This window comes from Oppia nitens, unplaced genomic scaffold, assembly GCF_028296485.1.
Source record: "Oppia nitens isolate AA-2021 unplaced genomic scaffold, nextdenovo-longstitch-racon4-pilon3 scaffold24_pilon_pilon_pilon, whole genome shotgun sequence".
Lineage (NCBI taxonomy): Eukaryota > Metazoa > Arthropoda > Arachnida > Sarcoptiformes > Oppiidae > Oppia > Oppia nitens.
The window spans coordinates 835151-852645 of NW_026533204.1; the positions used below are offsets into that span (position 1 = coordinate 835151).

General features: G+C 37.2%; 3 protein-coding genes across 3 annotated transcripts; all 3 read right to left on the bottom strand.

Moving 5' to 3' along the window:
- Positions 1-345: 345 nt before the first annotated feature.
- Positions 346-1347, bottom strand: LOC128953886 (uncharacterized). Its single transcript, XM_054299421.1, has 2 exons — positions 429-1347; positions 346-356 (listed from the first exon to the last, which is right to left on the bottom strand). The coding sequence occupies exon 1, from the start codon at positions 1345-1347 to the stop codon at positions 529-531; it is 819 nt and encodes a 272-aa protein (XP_054155396.1). The 3' UTR covers positions 346-356; positions 429-528.
- A 2026-nt stretch (positions 1348-3373) lies between these two features.
- Positions 3374-5772, bottom strand: LOC128953884 (uncharacterized). The gene is made up of 2 exons (XM_054299419.1): positions 5622-5772; positions 3374-5564 (listed from the first exon to the last, which is right to left on the bottom strand). The coding sequence occupies exons 1-2, from the start codon at positions 5691-5693 to the stop codon at positions 3423-3425; spliced, it is 2214 nt and encodes a 737-aa protein (XP_054155394.1). The 5' UTR covers positions 5694-5772; the 3' UTR covers positions 3374-3422.
- A 4130-nt stretch (positions 5773-9902) lies between these two features.
- On the bottom strand, positions 9903-11630 carry LOC128953883 (uncharacterized). Its single transcript, XM_054299418.1, has one exon. It carries the CDS (start codon positions 11587-11589, stop codon positions 10054-10056), a length of 1536 nt encoding a protein of 511 aa, XP_054155393.1. The 5' UTR covers positions 11590-11630; the 3' UTR covers positions 9903-10053.
- Positions 11631-17495: the final 5865 nt, after the last annotated feature.

The following is a 17495-nucleotide window of genomic DNA, read 5'->3' on the forward strand; positions in this document are numbered from 1 at the left end:
AAGTTAAAAATTTATTTCTAAAAATAAAAAATATTATTAAATTATTGAAACTTTTAAAATAACTGGATTAATAATTTATAGACTAATGTTTAATTTTGTAGACAAAATTTATTATAGTTTCAACTAATTAATTAATTGACTGATTGATTAAGATTAATTATCTATTATTACGATTATTGTAAATTTGTCAAATATACTCTGATATCCAATTATTATCTTGTTTTTTTTAAAAATAATTTTCTAATTTTTTTTTAATAATTAAAATAAATCGATACAATTAGTGATAAAATACTAATTTATATTTTAAACATACAGTATCTAATTGTTACTGATGTCAATCTTATGGCGTCATATTTCTGAATTTAAAAAATATATAATAATCAAATCAAATCAATCACTTTATTATAGATATAAAATATAATATCTACTATTAGTTCATTGATTGTACTTTTCTGAGACAATAGTCTACCAAATATTTTGGATCCAATTTGGTTTGTCATTCGGCTGTAGATCTTGTTTTGTAACGGTTTACGACTTTCGACGTTTGGGAAGATTTCGTTCACTATCCGTACTAAAAGTATCGCTATCTTCATCGTCATCTTGATGTCCATCAGGGTGTTGGCCAATGGGATTGATGAAAATCATGGGATCGATGGGATCGATGGGAGCAATGGGAGCAATGGGAGCAATGGGAGCAATGGGAGCAATGGGAGCGTTGGGAGCGATGGGATCCATGGCATTGATCTGATCGACCAGATCGTGGTGATGGATTAGATTTATAAGATTGATGTCATCTATAGGGTTGATGTCATCTATGGGATTGATGTCATCCATAGGGTCATCTATGAGAATGATCTCATCTATAGGGTAGATGTCATCTATGAGAACAATTTGATCGCTGGGTTCAATCGGATCAAATTTTGTTATAGTTGATGTCTTGACATGACTTGGACCGGCACCGGCACCGGTACCGGCCCCACTACCACTACTACCACCAGCATTGATTTCCCAGTAGGCATCGGCATCTGTATTGTCATCAGAATTATAAGCTAGCGGTTCATCTAAGTTTTTTAAATGTCTTGGATGTTTCAAATCAAGTGGCGGCTGATTGCTTGTATCGCCAATCAGTATACTGTGCCGATACAGTAGTTGTAGCTTTTCCAGTGCCCAATAATTCCTAGTCATTTGTGGCAAAGCATCGGCGGCTAACCAGTTGTTCCAATTGTTCAGTTCGTATTGTAACTGTTGTCGGTCCACGACATTCATTTCAATAGCCGATCTCTGCATTTCAATGAGTGCCGATGCAAATCGGATCAGTTCATTGAACCAAAACCGATAGACTTTCATGACGTCCTAGATTTCGAATAGTCGTCTCAATCGACTGGCCATTTTAATGTTAACAAAATACACCCGTTCCTCATTAGTCCCAATATCCTCTAATTTTAAGACCATTGCCTGCCAACCGTCGAGACCAATATCTGGATGTTGTCCGTGATTGCCGCTACTATAGACGGGTATGAATTGATTGGTGACGTTGGCCCTATAACTATCATCCACACTCCTATATATCAATTGACGATTGTTAAGCGGCCGTATATAATAGACTATCGGAACAATTGACATATCGGTCGACTGTAGTTCAATACCATCCTTGTGATCAATATTGACAGATACCTCAAACATTCGTCCATTGGGAAGCCGTAGCCTCTGGTTTCCGTTACTATTGATAGCAATAGACGCCCTGACGTATCTATCGAGGACATCGGTTTGCCAATTAATTTGGTATAACCTGTTTTCGTTGTTTTGGATATTGTCAGCAATTTCCTGAAATATCTGTAGATTGTCCATAGTTGGCACTACTTCCGGTTGCCATAGCGTCAAGTTGTCGGGCACTATTTCGGTTTCTGGTGGGGGCAACAATCGGCTGGTATAGTGTTGAGGTAAATACTCGACAGCGTTGATCAATATCGTCTCCATTTCCATTGCCCTTTGTAGTTGATACCTGATCCGTGTGGACAACACATAGAAATGTACTCTTTGTCCTTCAAAAGTGTCCAATTCAAGTAGATATTGGTCCTGATAGGCCACATACAGTTGGCTGCCCCCATTGACCAGTTTATAGATGGCATCAATTAGTTTGTGTATAATACACCGATCGTATAGCAGTGTAGCCATCAAGGATAATATAAACCAAACTGTTGTTCAAACCGGGTGTCTGTTCTGGAGAAGGTAGGAGTGTCGCTTGAGGTCCGCCCTCACTGACCAATCCGTGTGAGTGCACCCGTCGCCATAATGATTTTGGGGTAAGTAATTGCCTGATTACTAGACATAGTCTACTATCTCTATAGTTGACCCATTCACTGCAAATATTCATACGATTCTCAATATTAACAACAGGTTTTGTTTGAAACCTTTTCACTTCGACATCAATGCACACTCTGGCCACCCATACCTCTTGCATCGTATTCACTAACGACATATCAATAAATGGTCGCGGATTATGATCATGAGTTACTCGTACCAGCTCTACCAGTGCATGCATTTGTTGTGAGCCGTCTAACCAATTCTGTATTATAGTATTCATTGTTGTGCACCGGTATGTAAGGTGTCTGTGGTAATGTGTCTGCGTCTTTGTGTGTGATAAATGTATGTCTTTATTGATATCTAATTAATATAAATTTTTAGAATTTTTTTCAAATTTCAAATTTTAAATTAAAAAATTAATTATTGATATTTTTTTGGTGTACATTATTGTAAATTACAATTAATATATAATCTAAGCAACTATTATTATTATTATACCGGTATATAGTTTGTCGGTAACAGTCTGGTTATTTGTTTTATCGGTATTTTCATAGTTTTTGAACGCTATTTAGACAATACAGCTAATTTAAGACTACCTGATTAACCTCCTCTACCTTCCGCTGACTGCACACTCATTTCTAACCCTCCCAACCTAACCTTTAAAAAATATTAAGTAATTGTTTGAATGGTTTTTAAAAAAAATCAATATACAAAATGTAATTCAATGCTATAAATTGAGAACATTTTACAGTAAATTATCATATCATAGAAACCAATTTATATTATGTATAAAAAAATTAATCTGTTTGCTTGGGCTAATGTTTGAGCAAATTTGACTATTTTTTAAGACTATAGTTTCTAAAGGAAAGTCATATATTTTTTGCCATTTCCAATGACAATCAGTATTACAAATTATCATTTATACAGTATTTTACTGATAGCTGTTCTCTTTTTTTGTCTCATTAATTACTTACTTAAATATATATTTTTATCATTAATTAATAAATTAAATAAAAGAAAATTTTGATTAAAACTTTATGAATTTCATTTTCTATAAAAAAAAACCTCTAATATGTTTGTACTGCCATTCCTTATAACAGTCTACTAAATATTTTCGTCTAATTTGGTTTATCATCAGTCGATGGATCCTCTTTTGTGACAGTTGTTGTCTTTTGACGTTTATTACCAATTTTTCTACTACCACTAGTGCCCGGTTGATAAACATCTTGATAGTCACTAGGATTGGTGGGATCAATGGGATCAGCTGCATCAGGATAACCAACATCATCAACTATTGTATCGAAAATGACGTTATTAGGGTCATGGCCAATGGGATTGATGAAATCCATAGGATCGATTGGTTCAATTGGACCAATTGGCTCGACGGGCTCAATGAGATTGATGGAATCGACTAAATTCATGTGATCAATAGGATCAACTCCACCATCATCATCAACAGTAGTATACAAATTGACTTTCATAGGATCATGGCCTATGGGATTGATGAAATCCATAGGATCGAGTGGTTCAATGGAACCAATGGGCTCATTGGACTCAATAAGATTGATGGAATCGACTAGAGTGAGGGGATAAATGGGATCAACTTCACCATAAGCACCACCACCACCATCATCAACTGTAGGATCCAAAATAACTTCAGTAGGTTCATAGCCTATCGGATCGATTGGTTCAATGGGATCGACTAGATTAATGGGATTCGTGAAATCAACTTCACTATAAGCACCACCCTCATCAATTGTTGAATCCAATATGACTCCCCAATAAGCACCTGTATCTGTATCGTCAGCATCTGATTCATAATTTTCTCCTTCAACGTCCAAATTAGAAGCCGTTTTAATTGTCGGCCATTGGAACAAAGCTCTCGGCGGGTCTTTGTTTGGATCGCCAATTAATATACTGTGCCGATGCAATAACTGCAGTTTCTCCAATGCATGATAATTGGTAAGCAGTCGGGGCAGTGCACCGGCTAACCATTTGTTCCGATTGATCAAATCGGTGACAATATCTTGTCGTAGCTCAACGTTTTGATTGGCAAACCGTTGCATTTCAATGATGAGAGAAGAATAACGGATTAGATCTTCAAACCAGCGCCGATAGACTGTCATGACATCCCATACTTCGAACAGTCGTCTCAATCGGCGGGCTATACTACTGTTGACAAAATATACCCGTTCCTCGGGACCAATGCCGTCGAAGTGTAAAACCATTGACTGCCAACCGTTGAGACCAATAACAACGTGATGGCCGTGATTGCCGTTACTGTAAACCGGGTGCATAAGTTTGTCATTTGAGTTTTTACACTTAAATATTAACTGATGATTGTTTACTGTACGTACAAAATAGATGCTAGGTTGTTTATGTTCATAGTTTAGAAAACTTGTTGACCGTAGTTCAGCGCCCCTTCCGTATCCAAGATGAACAAACACAGTAACCGTTTGATTACTATTATTAAACTGTATTGACTGTTCTCCTGCCTGACTAATAACAATTGAATGGTTCCGGTATGCGTACCGTTCAAACACATCCATCCAATTGATTTGGTATAACCGGTGTCTATTGTTTTCCACATTTTGTTTGATTACTTCAAATTCCTTCATATCATTTATATGTGGCGGGTGTTCGGGTAGCCATGGCTTCAAATTTAGAGGCGCCGGTCGACTTATTGGTTCGGGCAGAACTTGTATCGTTAGCTTTTTAGGCATATACTCGACAGCGTGTGTGAGCACCTCTTCCATTGACATGGCTTCGCGCAGCAGATACCTGAGCCGTGTGGCCACTTCGCAGAACCGTTGTTTTTGGTTATCGTTATCAACCAGAGCAACATTGGGCATATAGTTATCAAAATAGGTCTGATAGAGTTGAATGCCTGCATTGATTAGATTGTTGATGGCGTCTATAAGTTTATGTATGACCTGTTGATCGTATAGCTGTGTGGCCATCATCTGTGCCGTTCGCTCGTCGATAACATAAAGCAATTCGTCGTCCGGCTGTCCTCCATCAGGTGTCTGTCTGACAATGAGTGTCGCTTGAGGACCGCCATCACTGATCAATCCGTGCGAGTGGGCCGGGCGAATAACTTTTTGATCTATAGCCTTTTTTAACACTACGCATACCCTACTGCCCCGATAGTTGACCCATTGGCAGCTAAAACTTATGCGATTCTCCAAATTTACTACCCGTTTTTCACCCATTTTTGTAATAGTTATATCAATTGGCTGTCCGGCCACCCATACCTGCATCTGTTTATATAATAATGACATATTGATGTATGGCTGAGGATTGCCGTCGTGTCTTACCTGTACCAGATCTATCACTTCCAGAAGTTGGTGTACACCGTCTATTGATTGCTGTATATTCTCTAATGCCATTGGTCTTTATGTCTGTTATGTTGGTTGGCACAGGTATTGATAGTTTGATTGGTAGTGCACTCTAATTGTGTCTCTTTAGTACTGATATCTAAGTATTATTCTTATATTTTGAATAAATTTTCTATTTTTTTTTGTAATAAAATTAAATTTTAAAATTATTACATTATTGTAATTTACACTAAATAAATATACTGTAACTGTATAGTTCAATAAACAGTACTTACTGTATTATTACTGTAGTTTATACTTACAGTATCTTACAATAAATTATCAAATTATTATATCATATAAAACAATTTATATTATGTATAAAAAAATTAATCTGTTTGCTTGGGCTAATGTTTGAGCAAATTTGACTATTTTTTAAGACTATAGTTTCTAAAGGAAAGTCATATATTTTTTGCCATTTCCAATAACATTCAGTATTACAAGCTATCATTTATACAGTATTTTACTGATACCTGTTCTCTTTTTTTTGTCTCATTAATTACTTACTTATATATATATATATATATATATATATATTTGATCATTAATTAATAAATTAATTAATTAAAAGAAAATTTGTACTAAAACTTCATGTATTTCATTATCTATAAAAACCTCTAATGTGTTTGTACTGCCGTTCCTTATAACAGTCTACTAAATATTTTTGTCTAATTTGGTTTGTCATCAGTCGATGGATCCTCTTTTGTGACAGTTGTTGTCTTTTGACGTTTAGTACCAATTTTTCTACTACCACTAGTGCCCGGTTGATAAACATCTTGATAGTCACTAGGATTGGTGGGATCAATGGGATCAGCTGCATCAGGATCACCAACATCATCAACTATTGTATCCAAAATGACGTTATTAGGGTCATGGCCAATGGGATTGATGAAATCCATAGGATCAATTGGTTCACCGGGACCAATTGGCTCGACGGGCTCAATAAGATTGATGGAATCGATAAGATTCATGTGATCAATAGGATCAACTCCACCATTAGCACCACCATCATCATCAACTGAAGTATCTAAATCGACTTTCATAGGGTCGTGGCCAATGGGATTGATGAAATCCATCGGATCAATTGGTTCAATGGTACCAATGGGCTCATTGGGCTCGATGTGATTGATGGAATCGACTAGACTGAGGGGATAAATGGGATCAACTTCACCATAAGCACCACCACCACCAACATCATCAAATGTAGTATCCAAAATAACTTCAGTAAGTTCATAGTCTATCGGATCGATTGGTTCAATGGGATCTATGGGATCTATGGGATCTATGGGATCTATGGGATCAAAAGGATCTAAAGGATCTATGGGATCTACTAGATTAATAGGATTGATGAAATCAACTCCACCATAAGCACCATCATCATCAGCTGTTGAATCCAATATGACTCCCCAATATGTACCGGCATCTGTATCGTCAGCATCTGATTCATCATTTTCTTCTTCAACGTCCAAATTAGAAGCCATTTTAAGTGTCGGCCATTGGAGCAAAGCTCTCGGCGGGTCTTTGTTTGGATCTCCAATAAATACACTGTGCCGATGCAATAATTGCAGTTTCTCCAATGCATGATAATTGGTAAGCAGTCGGGTCAGTGCACCGGCTAACCATTTGTTCCGATTGATCAAATCGGTGATAATATTTTGTCGTAGATCAACGTTTTGATTGGCAAACCGTTGCATTTCAATGAGAAGAGAAGAATAACGGATTAGATCTTCAAACCAGCGCCGATAGACTGTCATGACATCCCATACTTCGAACAGTCGTCTCAATCGGCGGGCTATACTACTGTTGACAAAATATACCCGTTCCTCGGGACCAATGCCGTCGAAGTGTAATACCATTGTCTGCCAACCGTTGAGACCAATAACAACGTGTTGGCCGTGATTGCCGTTACTGTAAACCGGTTGCATAAACTTGTCATTTGGGTTTCTACTCTTGAATATCAACTGACGATTGTTTACCGTACGTACAAAATAAATAAGCGGTTGTTTATGTTCATAGTTTAGAAAACTTGTTGATCGTAGTTCAGCGCCCCTTCCGTATCCAAGATGAACAAACACAGTAACCGTTTGATTATTATTATTAAACTTTATTGACTGTTCTCCTGCCTGACTAATAACAATTGAATGGTTCCGGTGTGCGTACCGTTCAAACACATCCATCCAATTGATTTGGTATAACCGGTGTCCATTGTTTTCCACATTTTGTTTGATTACTTCAAATTCCTTCATATCATTTATATGTGGCGGGTGCTCGGGTAGCCATGGCTGCAAGTTTAAAGGCGCCGATCGACTTATCGGTTCGGGAAGCATTTGTGTCGTTAGCTTTTGAGGCATATACTCGACAGCGTGTGTGAGCACCTCTTCCATTGACATGGCTTCGTGCAGCAGATACCTGAGCCGTGTGGCCACTCCGCAGAACCGTTGATTTTGGTTATCGTTATCAACCAGAGCAACATTGGGCATATAGTTATCCAAATAGGTCTGATAGAGTTGAATGCCTGCATTGATTAGATTATTGATGGCGTCTATAAGTTTGTGTATAACCTGTTGATCGTATAACTGTGTGACCATCATCTGTGCTGTTCGCTCGTCGATAATATAAAGCAATTCGTCGTCCGGCTGTCCTCCGTCAGGTGTCTGTCTGACAACGAGCGTTGATTGAGGACCGCCTTCACTGACCAATCCATGCGAGTGGGCTGGACGACTAGATTTTTGACTTGTACCCCTTTTTAAAACTACGCATACCCTACTGTCCCGATAGTTAACCCATTGGCAACTAAAACTTATGCTATTCTCCAAATATACTGACCGTTTTTCTTCCTTTTTTGTGACACATGTATCAATGGTCTGTCCGGCCACCCATACCTGCAACTTTACATATTGTATTGACATATTGATGTATGGCTGAGGATTGCCGTCGTGTCTTACCTGTACCAGATCTATCACTTCCAACAGTTGGTGTACACCGTCTATTGATTGATGTATGTTCTCTAATGCCATTGGTCTGTTTGTTGTGGCACCGGTATGTACTAAATTGATTGTATTGATGTATTGATAGTTTGATTGATTGGTAATGAAACGATAATTTTGTTAATTATTTTAATTATCTCTAATTGTTTCAAAAAAATAATAATATTTTTCTAAAATTTTAAACTAAAAGAAAAATTTTAATTAAAAAATGCTTATATATTATATTCTGTACTAATTTATATTTCATAAATATCGATATTATGGTTTATTTCTGAAATTAAAAAAAAATAATAGATATTAAATTTAATTCAATCATTTACTGAATCATATTATTGACTTCAAAATCAATATAATTAATAATAATAACTAGTTTAACCCGCGCAACGTCTATAGCCGTGCAATTCTTTTACTAATTTTAAAATATTCATCATAAGTAGTTTGAATGAGACTTAATTTGTTTATACAACTACTGGTAATGTACTACATAACCTAATGTAACAAAACTACTGAACCATTAGACATTATTTGGTCTAAACTTTTGAGAATTTTTAGTTTTTATATAAATTTAAATAATTTTAATAAAAATTGAAAATTTAATCGTTTTTGCATTTGAGAAAATTTTACAAAAATTTAGCACAGGTAGCTAACCTCCCGGTGCCCTAAAACTCACACAATATAGCAAAGTGTAATTACACAACACCTGCCTACCTGTCCTTAAAACCTACCAGTGCTAAATAAACATTTAAAATTTCCCATATAAATAACATTGCTTTCAATAAAAATTCAAAATTTTAAAATAAATTGAAAATTTTTGCATTTGAGAAAATTTTACAAAAATTTAGCACAGGTAGCTTACCTCCCGGTGCCCTAAGACTCACACAATATAGCAAAGTGTAATTACACAACACCTGCCTACCTGTCCTTAAAACCTACCAGTGCTAAATAAACATTTAAAATTTCCCATAGAAATAACATTGCTTTCAATAAAAATTGAAAATTTTCACACAAATTGGAAATTTTTGCATTTGAGGAAATTTTACAAAAATTTAGCACAGGTAGCTAACCTCCCGGTGCCATGTGACTTATAGAATATAGCAATATGTTATTACACAGCATCTGCCTACCTATCCCTAAAACCTACCTGAGCTCAATAATCATTTAAAATTTACAATAGAAATAACATTACTTTAAATAATAATTGAAAATATAACAATACATTTTTAGATTTGAATTAAAATATGGTTGTTGATGAAATTTGCACGCATACAAACAGAACTATTATCTTAAAGTGTTATATTGATATTGATGAATCAGTAAATCTCTTTTGTCTATTGATTGTAATCCTATCTCATTTTTCAGACAATAGTCTATCAAATATTTTATGTTTAATTTGGTTTGTCATCCGACTGTGGATCTTGTTTTGTAGCGGTTGAAGACTTTCGTCGTTTACAAGCTCCTTGTGGACTATCCTGACTTCTAGTACCGGGATGTTCATTGCCAGCAGGTTCTTGATGTCCAACAGCACCTTCATATATCATAGGGTCATGGCCAATGGGATTGATGAAATCCATGGGATCTATCGGATCAATGGTATCAATGGGATCCATAGGACCGATGGGCTCGATTTGAGTGAGTAGATTGGTGGGAACTAATAAATTGATGGGATCATTGGGATCAGCTCCACCATAAGCACCATCATCATCATCAACAACAACAACTGTTGAATCCAAAACAACTCCCCAATAAGCACCGGCATCATTATCGTCAGCATCTGATTCATCCTCTCCTTCAACATCTAAATTATTAGCTTCATTTTTTGACGGCCATAAAACCAAATCTCTTGGCAACTGTCTGTTTGGATCGGCAATCAGTATACTGTGTCGGTGCAAGAGTTGCAGCTTTTCCAGTGCATGATAATTGGTAAACAGTCGGGGCAGTGCACCGGCCAACCACTTTTTCTGTTTGATTAATTCGATGGTAATATCTTGTCGGAGCTGAACGTTTTGATTGGCAAATCTTTGCATCTCAATAAGCAACGAAGCGTAACGAATCAGATCTACAAACCAGTGCCGATAAACTGTCATTACATCCCACACCTCAAACAGTCGTCTCAATTTGCGGGCTATTCTGTAGTTGACAAAATATACCCGTTCCTCTGGGCCAATGTCTTTGAACTGCAATACCATTGTATGCCAACCGTTCAGACCAACAATAACGTGTTCGCCGTGATTACCGTAACTATAAACCGGTTGAAAAATGTATTCACTTAGTTTTGGACTCTTGTATATCAATTGTCGATTGCTTACTGTTCGTATATAATACGTGTGCGCTTTTTTATAATCAATGGTCAGAAAACTAGTTGATCGTAATTCGATCCCATGATTGCCTCCTATATTAACAAACACGTGAATCACTTGATTACTATCTGCAAACTTTAATACCTGATTTCCTGTCTTATTGATAACAATTGAGTGGTCCCGGTGTGCGTACCGGTTAAACACATCCATCCAATTGATTTGATATAATCGGTGTCTATTGTTTTCCACATTTTGTTTGATTCCTTCAAATTCATTCATACTACTGATGTGTGTCGGGAACTCGGGTAGCCACGGCTGCAAGTTTAACGGCGCCGGTCTGCCTACCGGTATGGGCTGCACTTGTATCGCTAGGGCTTGCGGTGTATACTCGACAGCGTGTGTGAGCACCTCTTCCATTGACATGGCTTCGTGCAACAGATACCTGAGCCGTGTGGCCACTTCGCAAAACCGCTGTCTTTGGTTATCGTTGTCGACCAGATCAACATTGGGTATATAGTTGTCCAGATAGGTCTGGTATAGTTGAATGCCCGCATTGATCAGTTTGTTAAAGGCGTCTATAAGTTTGTGTATAATCTGTTGATCGTATAGCTGTTTAGCCATCATTTCTGCCGTTCGCTCCGATATAATATAAAGCAATTCCTCGTCCGGCTGTCCACTGCCTGGTGTCTGTCGGACAATGAGAGTCGATTGAGGACCGCCGTTACTGACCAGTCCGTACGAGTGAGCCGGGCGAAGTTGTAAAGTTGCGACATCTTTTAATCTTTTTAAAACAACGCATACCCTACTGCCTCTATAGTTAACCCATAGACAGCTAAAATTGACGCGATTTTCCAAATTTACTAACCGTCTTCCAATACTTCTTGTCACACGTGTATTAATAGACTTACCGGCCACCCATACCTGTTGCTGTATAGTATGGTTTAGTGACATATTGATGTATGGCTGCTGATTGTCGCCATGACTTATCTCTACCATTTGTGTCACTTCCAGCAGTTGGTGTACACCGTCTATCGCTTGCTGTATGTTTTCTAATGCCATTTGGTTTTTTTCTGACTGTTTTTATTGTGTTTGTTGCGGCACCGGTATGTACTGTAAATAAGTAGGTATTGATAGTTTGATAGGTAGTGCCAATGATAATTGTATTTCTTTATTATAATGATTTCTAATTTATCAGAAAAATATTCATTTAGTGTTATTTTTTTATAATTTTTCAAATTTAAATAAAAATGGTTTTTTATATTGTTTTAATAGTACAATATAAAAGCATTATAATTATATTTAGCTTTATATTTGGGTTAATTTGGGTATGGGTTGAGTAGGGTGTGGGAGGTTAGGAAATGGTGTTGAGGTTAGATAGTAGTGTGTTAGTTAGGGGTGATATGAAGTCATACTATTATTTTTTTGACTTATAGTGTCAATACAATTGAGTCATTTCAGGTGCAAATAGTATTGTTTGTATCACTTTATTATTTACAATTTCTATTATTTCTATCCATACCTTTATGGTCTACAATAGTCTACAAATATTTTGTGCAAAAATACCGTCTAATTTGGGTCGTCATCGGTTGATGGATCTTCTTCTGTAAAGTTTGACGACTTTTGACGCTTACGACGGCTCTCTTGACTACCCTGACTACTAGTAACGGTTTCTTCATGACCAACGGGTTCTTCAGGATCAAAGGGTTCTTCAGGACCAACGGCACCTCCATGTCCCATAGGGGCTTCATAGCCAACTGCACCTTCATATATCATAGGGTCATGGCCAATGGGATTAATGAAATCCATTGGATCAATGGGATCCATAGGACCGATGGGCTCGATTTGAGTGAGTAGATTGGTGGGAACTAATAAATTGATGGGATCATTGGGATCAGCTCCACCATAAGCACCATCATCATCATAAACAACTGTTGAATCCAAAACGACTCCCCAATAAGCACCAACATCAGCATCATCTGCATCTGGTTCATCCTCTCCATCAACATCTAAATTATCAGCTTCTCTAGTGGTGGGCCATGAAGACAAATCTCTTGGCAATTCACAGTTTGGTTCGGCAATTATTATACTATGTCGGTGAAGGAGTTGCAGCTTTTCCAGTGCATAATAATTGGTAAGCAGTCGGGACAGTGCAACGGACAACCATTTGTTCCGTTTTATCAATTTGATGGTAATATCTTGTCGTAACTGAACGTTTTGGTTTGCAAATCGTTGCATCTCAATGAGCAACGAAGCGTAACGAAGCAGATCTACAAACCATTGCCGATAAACTGTCATTACATCCCATACCTCAAACAGTCGTCTCAATTTGCGGGCTATTCTATAGTTTACAAAATATACCCGTTCCTCGGGGTCAATATCTTTGAACTGCAATACCATTGTCTGCCAACCGTTAAGACCAACAATGACATGTTCGCCGTGATTACCGTAACTGTAAACCGGTTGATAATTTTCACTCGGTTTTGGACGCTTATATATCAACTGTTTATTGTCTACTTTACGTACAAAATATATATGCGCTTTTTTATAGCCATAGTGTTCAAAACTTGTCGACCGTATTTCTATCCCATGTGTTCCTCCTATATTAACAAACACGTGAATCACTTGATTACTATCTGCAAACTTTAATACCTGTTGTCCTGTCTGACTGATAATAATTGAGTGGTCCCGATGTGCGTACCGTTTAAATACATCCATCCAATTGATTTGGTATAATCGGTGTCCATTGTTTTCCACACTTTGTTCGATTCCTTCAAATTCATTCATACTATTGATGTGTGTCGGGTGTTCGGGTAGCCACGGCTGCAAGTTTAGAGGCGCCGGTCGGCTAATCGGTTCGGGCTGCACTTGTATGGCTAAGGCTTGCGGTGTATACTCGACAGCGTGTGTGAGCACCTCTTCCATTGACATGGCTTCGTGCAGCAGATACCTGAGCCGTGTGGCCACTTCGCAAAACCGCTGTCTTTGGTTATCGTTGTCGACCAGATCAACATTGGGTATATAGTTTTCCAGATATGTCTGGTAGAGTTGAATGCCTGCATTGATCAGTTTCGCGATGGCGTCTATAAGTTTGTGTATAACCTGTTGATCGTATAGCTGTGTGGCCATCATCTGTGCCGTTCGCTCCGATATAATATAAAGCAATTCCTCGTCCGGCTGTTCTTCGTCAGGTGTCTGTCTGACAACGAGCGTTGATTGAGGACCGCCTTCACTGACCAGTCCGTGCGAGTGGACCGGTTTAATACGTGATAGTTGTCCTAATGCCTGCTTTGTTACTACGCATACCCTACTACCCCTATGGTTGACCCATTGGCAGCCAAAGCTGACACGATTTTCCAAATTGACTAACAGTCTTTCAAGTCTCTTAGTCACACGTGTATTAATAGGCTGTCCAGCGATCCATATCTGTTGCTGTATAGTATGGTTTAGTGACAAATTGACGTATGGCTGCTGATTGTCATTAGGACTTATCTCTACCATTTGTGTCACTTCCAGCAGTTGGTGTACACCGTCTATCGATTGCTGTATATTTTCTAATGCCATTTGGTTTGTTTGCCTTTCTTTATGTTTGTTTGTTGCGGAACCGGTATGTAGTGTTCACTGATATGATAATCGCCTCTTTGTTGTACTGATATCTAATTTTTAGAGAAAAAAATCATTTATTGTTATTTTTTTTAATTTTTAAATTTAAAGAAAAAATGTAGTAATAAAATAAATCTCGGTATTAAATACACATTTAGGGCAATATCTTATATCACATCTAACTTTTTTTTTAAATAAATGTTTGTCTTTATCATTACCTCTCCTACTACCTGCACCAGCATCACCAACCACTACAACCACTATCACGTCCAATACCAATATGAGTCGTCCAATACTTTTCAAACTACAGTTCAATCAATCAATTAATTTCTAATCCAAAATACTAATTATATATTTTATTTATTAATTATTTTTTTATTACCAGTATTTAACTTAATTATGTTTGTTATTTGTTTCTATCAATAATTATTATACTATATCTTAATATTATATTATTTTCTTATTAGTCATTGATAAATAAATTTAAATAAAAAATAAATATATTTTTCTATATTTTATAAAATATATTTTGAAACCAGTTGAGAATGTTAGAAAGCATTTCCATACGAACTACTTATCCAAAATTATTTTTTAATTAAAATCAAATTACTGTATGAGAAAATAAACTCAAATTCAGTCATCTGTGGTGTCAAATGATTCAGTATAACAAAATAAACTCAACATTTGTCAAATAGGGTATAAAATAACTAGAAATTAAAAGATATAGAAAAAAGAAAATAGAAATTATTATATTTACACTAATTTTTAACATAAATATAAAAAGTATTAATTCAACATTCATTTTATTTTTATCTTCTTTAAGAGATAAAAATTTGTATGATATTTATATTTATTTTGTTTATGTAAAAATAAATTTTATTATTAAATTTTAAAGTATAAATTTTAATTTTGTTTATGTACTAACATTTACCTAACCCTACCTTTCCTCCTCTTCCTCCTCCATCTTCTTCTTATTTTTCTTTTTCATCCAAAAATGGTTAACAAAATATTTTGTTCGGACACTAATCTGAATCTGAGTCTGAGTCAGACATTCTTACTTTTTCGATAATTGTCGTCTTTTTAGCTGTTTTGACACCACTAGTTCCCGGCTGATTCAAATCTATATATCCACCGGCGTATGCATTGTCAATGGAAACTGCAGCCGGATTTACACCACCACTAGTGGCCGACTGATTCATACGAGTAGCAAAGTCAGCAAGTTCTTGAAGATCAATGTTCGTGTCAATGCTTTGATTAGCACCGGGACCACCAAACAGCTGATTGAGTTCCCTAATAAAATTATAGGGACCCTCATCTGTATTGTCATCGATTTCATGGACTACCGCTTGGTTTGCAATTTCGTTAGCTGTTGGCCATGTTTGCGCATATCTTGGCGCAGGTGTATCCGGATCGTTAATCAGTATACTGTGCCGGTACAGTAGATGCAGGTTTTGCAGTGCCTGATAATTTATGTAGATATGGGGCACCACATCGTATAGCCAGTTGTTCCAGAAGTCTATTTGTCGGTCTTCCTGATCGGTTGCGATCGGATTGTCAGCCAATCTCTGCATTTCAATCAATACAAATGTAAATCTGATGAGACTGCTAAACCAGGACCGATAGACTTTCATGACGTCCCAGATTTCAAACAATCTTCTCAATCGACCGGCCATTTCTGTGTTAACAAAATAGACCCGTTCCTCTCCGTTGCCAACATTATCAAACTGTAATGGGATAGCCCGCCAGCCGTTGATACCAATACAATGGCGTAAGCCGTGAATACCGCTACTATAAACCGGTAAATACGGAAGGAGTGGCCTTTGACGCATATATATCAATCTACGATTGTTTACTTGTCTAACGAAATAATTGTATCGGATATTGTTATTGTATAGAAATCTGTCCGATCTTAGCTCAACCTCATCCGGATGTGTCGTGAGGACATATACCTGAATCTGTTGTTGTTGACCATCAAATTGTAGGTATTGTAGTCCCTCTTGATTGAGACTAATTGAATTGTTGGGTCGGACGTAGAGTTGAAATACACTTGTATGCCAATCGATTTGGTATAACTGATGAGGATTATCAATAATAGAGTCGCATATTTGTTGCAACTCTTGGTTAGCAGTTTGAAAATCTTGCGGTCTTACTAATAATATTTGTAAATTTTCGGGCAATTCCACTATGATTGCTGGCTCAGGTAGCTCTATGTTGGTAAAATGCAGGGGCCTATACTCGACAGCGTGCGTCAAGATTTCCTCCATGTCCATTGCCAGACGAAGTTTATTGGTGATCATTGATGCCAATACATTGAACCGAACTCTTTTTTCATTCGTAATTTGCTCATCTAATTGATTTGTAGGATCTCTTAAGGCCCTATATATCCGGGACAGTAGTCGTCCGCCATTAATAAATCCATAGCAGATATCGATAAGTCTTTGTATTATTCGTTGATTGTACAACAGATCGGACATCACTTGTGCCGTACGCGGATCGATAACATAGAGCCACTCGTTGTTGTGTATCGGCTGTCCAAAGCCGGCCGGAGTCGGTTGCGGACTGATAACAAGCATGACTTGTGGACCGCCATTTCTGATCAGTCCGTACGCGTGCAATGGTCTGCTGGTGTTATCTATGCGTTGGCGTACCGGACAAGTCCGGGTGTCGTTGTAGTCAATCCATTCGCATACAATCAGCAGATGATTTGCCTCGAAATTTACATAACGTCTCTGTCCTATCTGTGTCAGCACTACAGGAACATTCACTCCGGCCACAGATACTTGTTGATTAATATTAATATTGCCTTGTAATAACATATTAACATATGGGTGCCCACCTACCTGTATCAACCCTACCTGCATCAGCTGCTGAGATCCATAGTCAAGCCATTGATTTATAGAAAAAGTGGCGGCCATTTCATATGAGAACCT

Coding starts and splice junctions, on each gene's coding strand:
- LOC128953884 (XM_054299419.1), bottom strand. CDS start 5,693: ATGGCATTAGAGAATATACAGCAATCAATAGACGGTGTACACCAACTT. Junction 5,565..5,621: donor AAGTGATAGATCTGGTACAG/GTAAGACACGAC, acceptor TTATATAAACAG/ATGCAGGTATGGGTGGCCGG.
- LOC128953886 (XM_054299421.1), bottom strand. CDS start 1,347: ATGAAAGTCTATCGGTTTTGGTTCAATGAACTGATCCGATTTGCATCG.
- LOC128953883 (XM_054299418.1), bottom strand. CDS start 11,589: ATGATGGCTAAACAGCTATACGATCAACAGATTATACACAAACTTATA.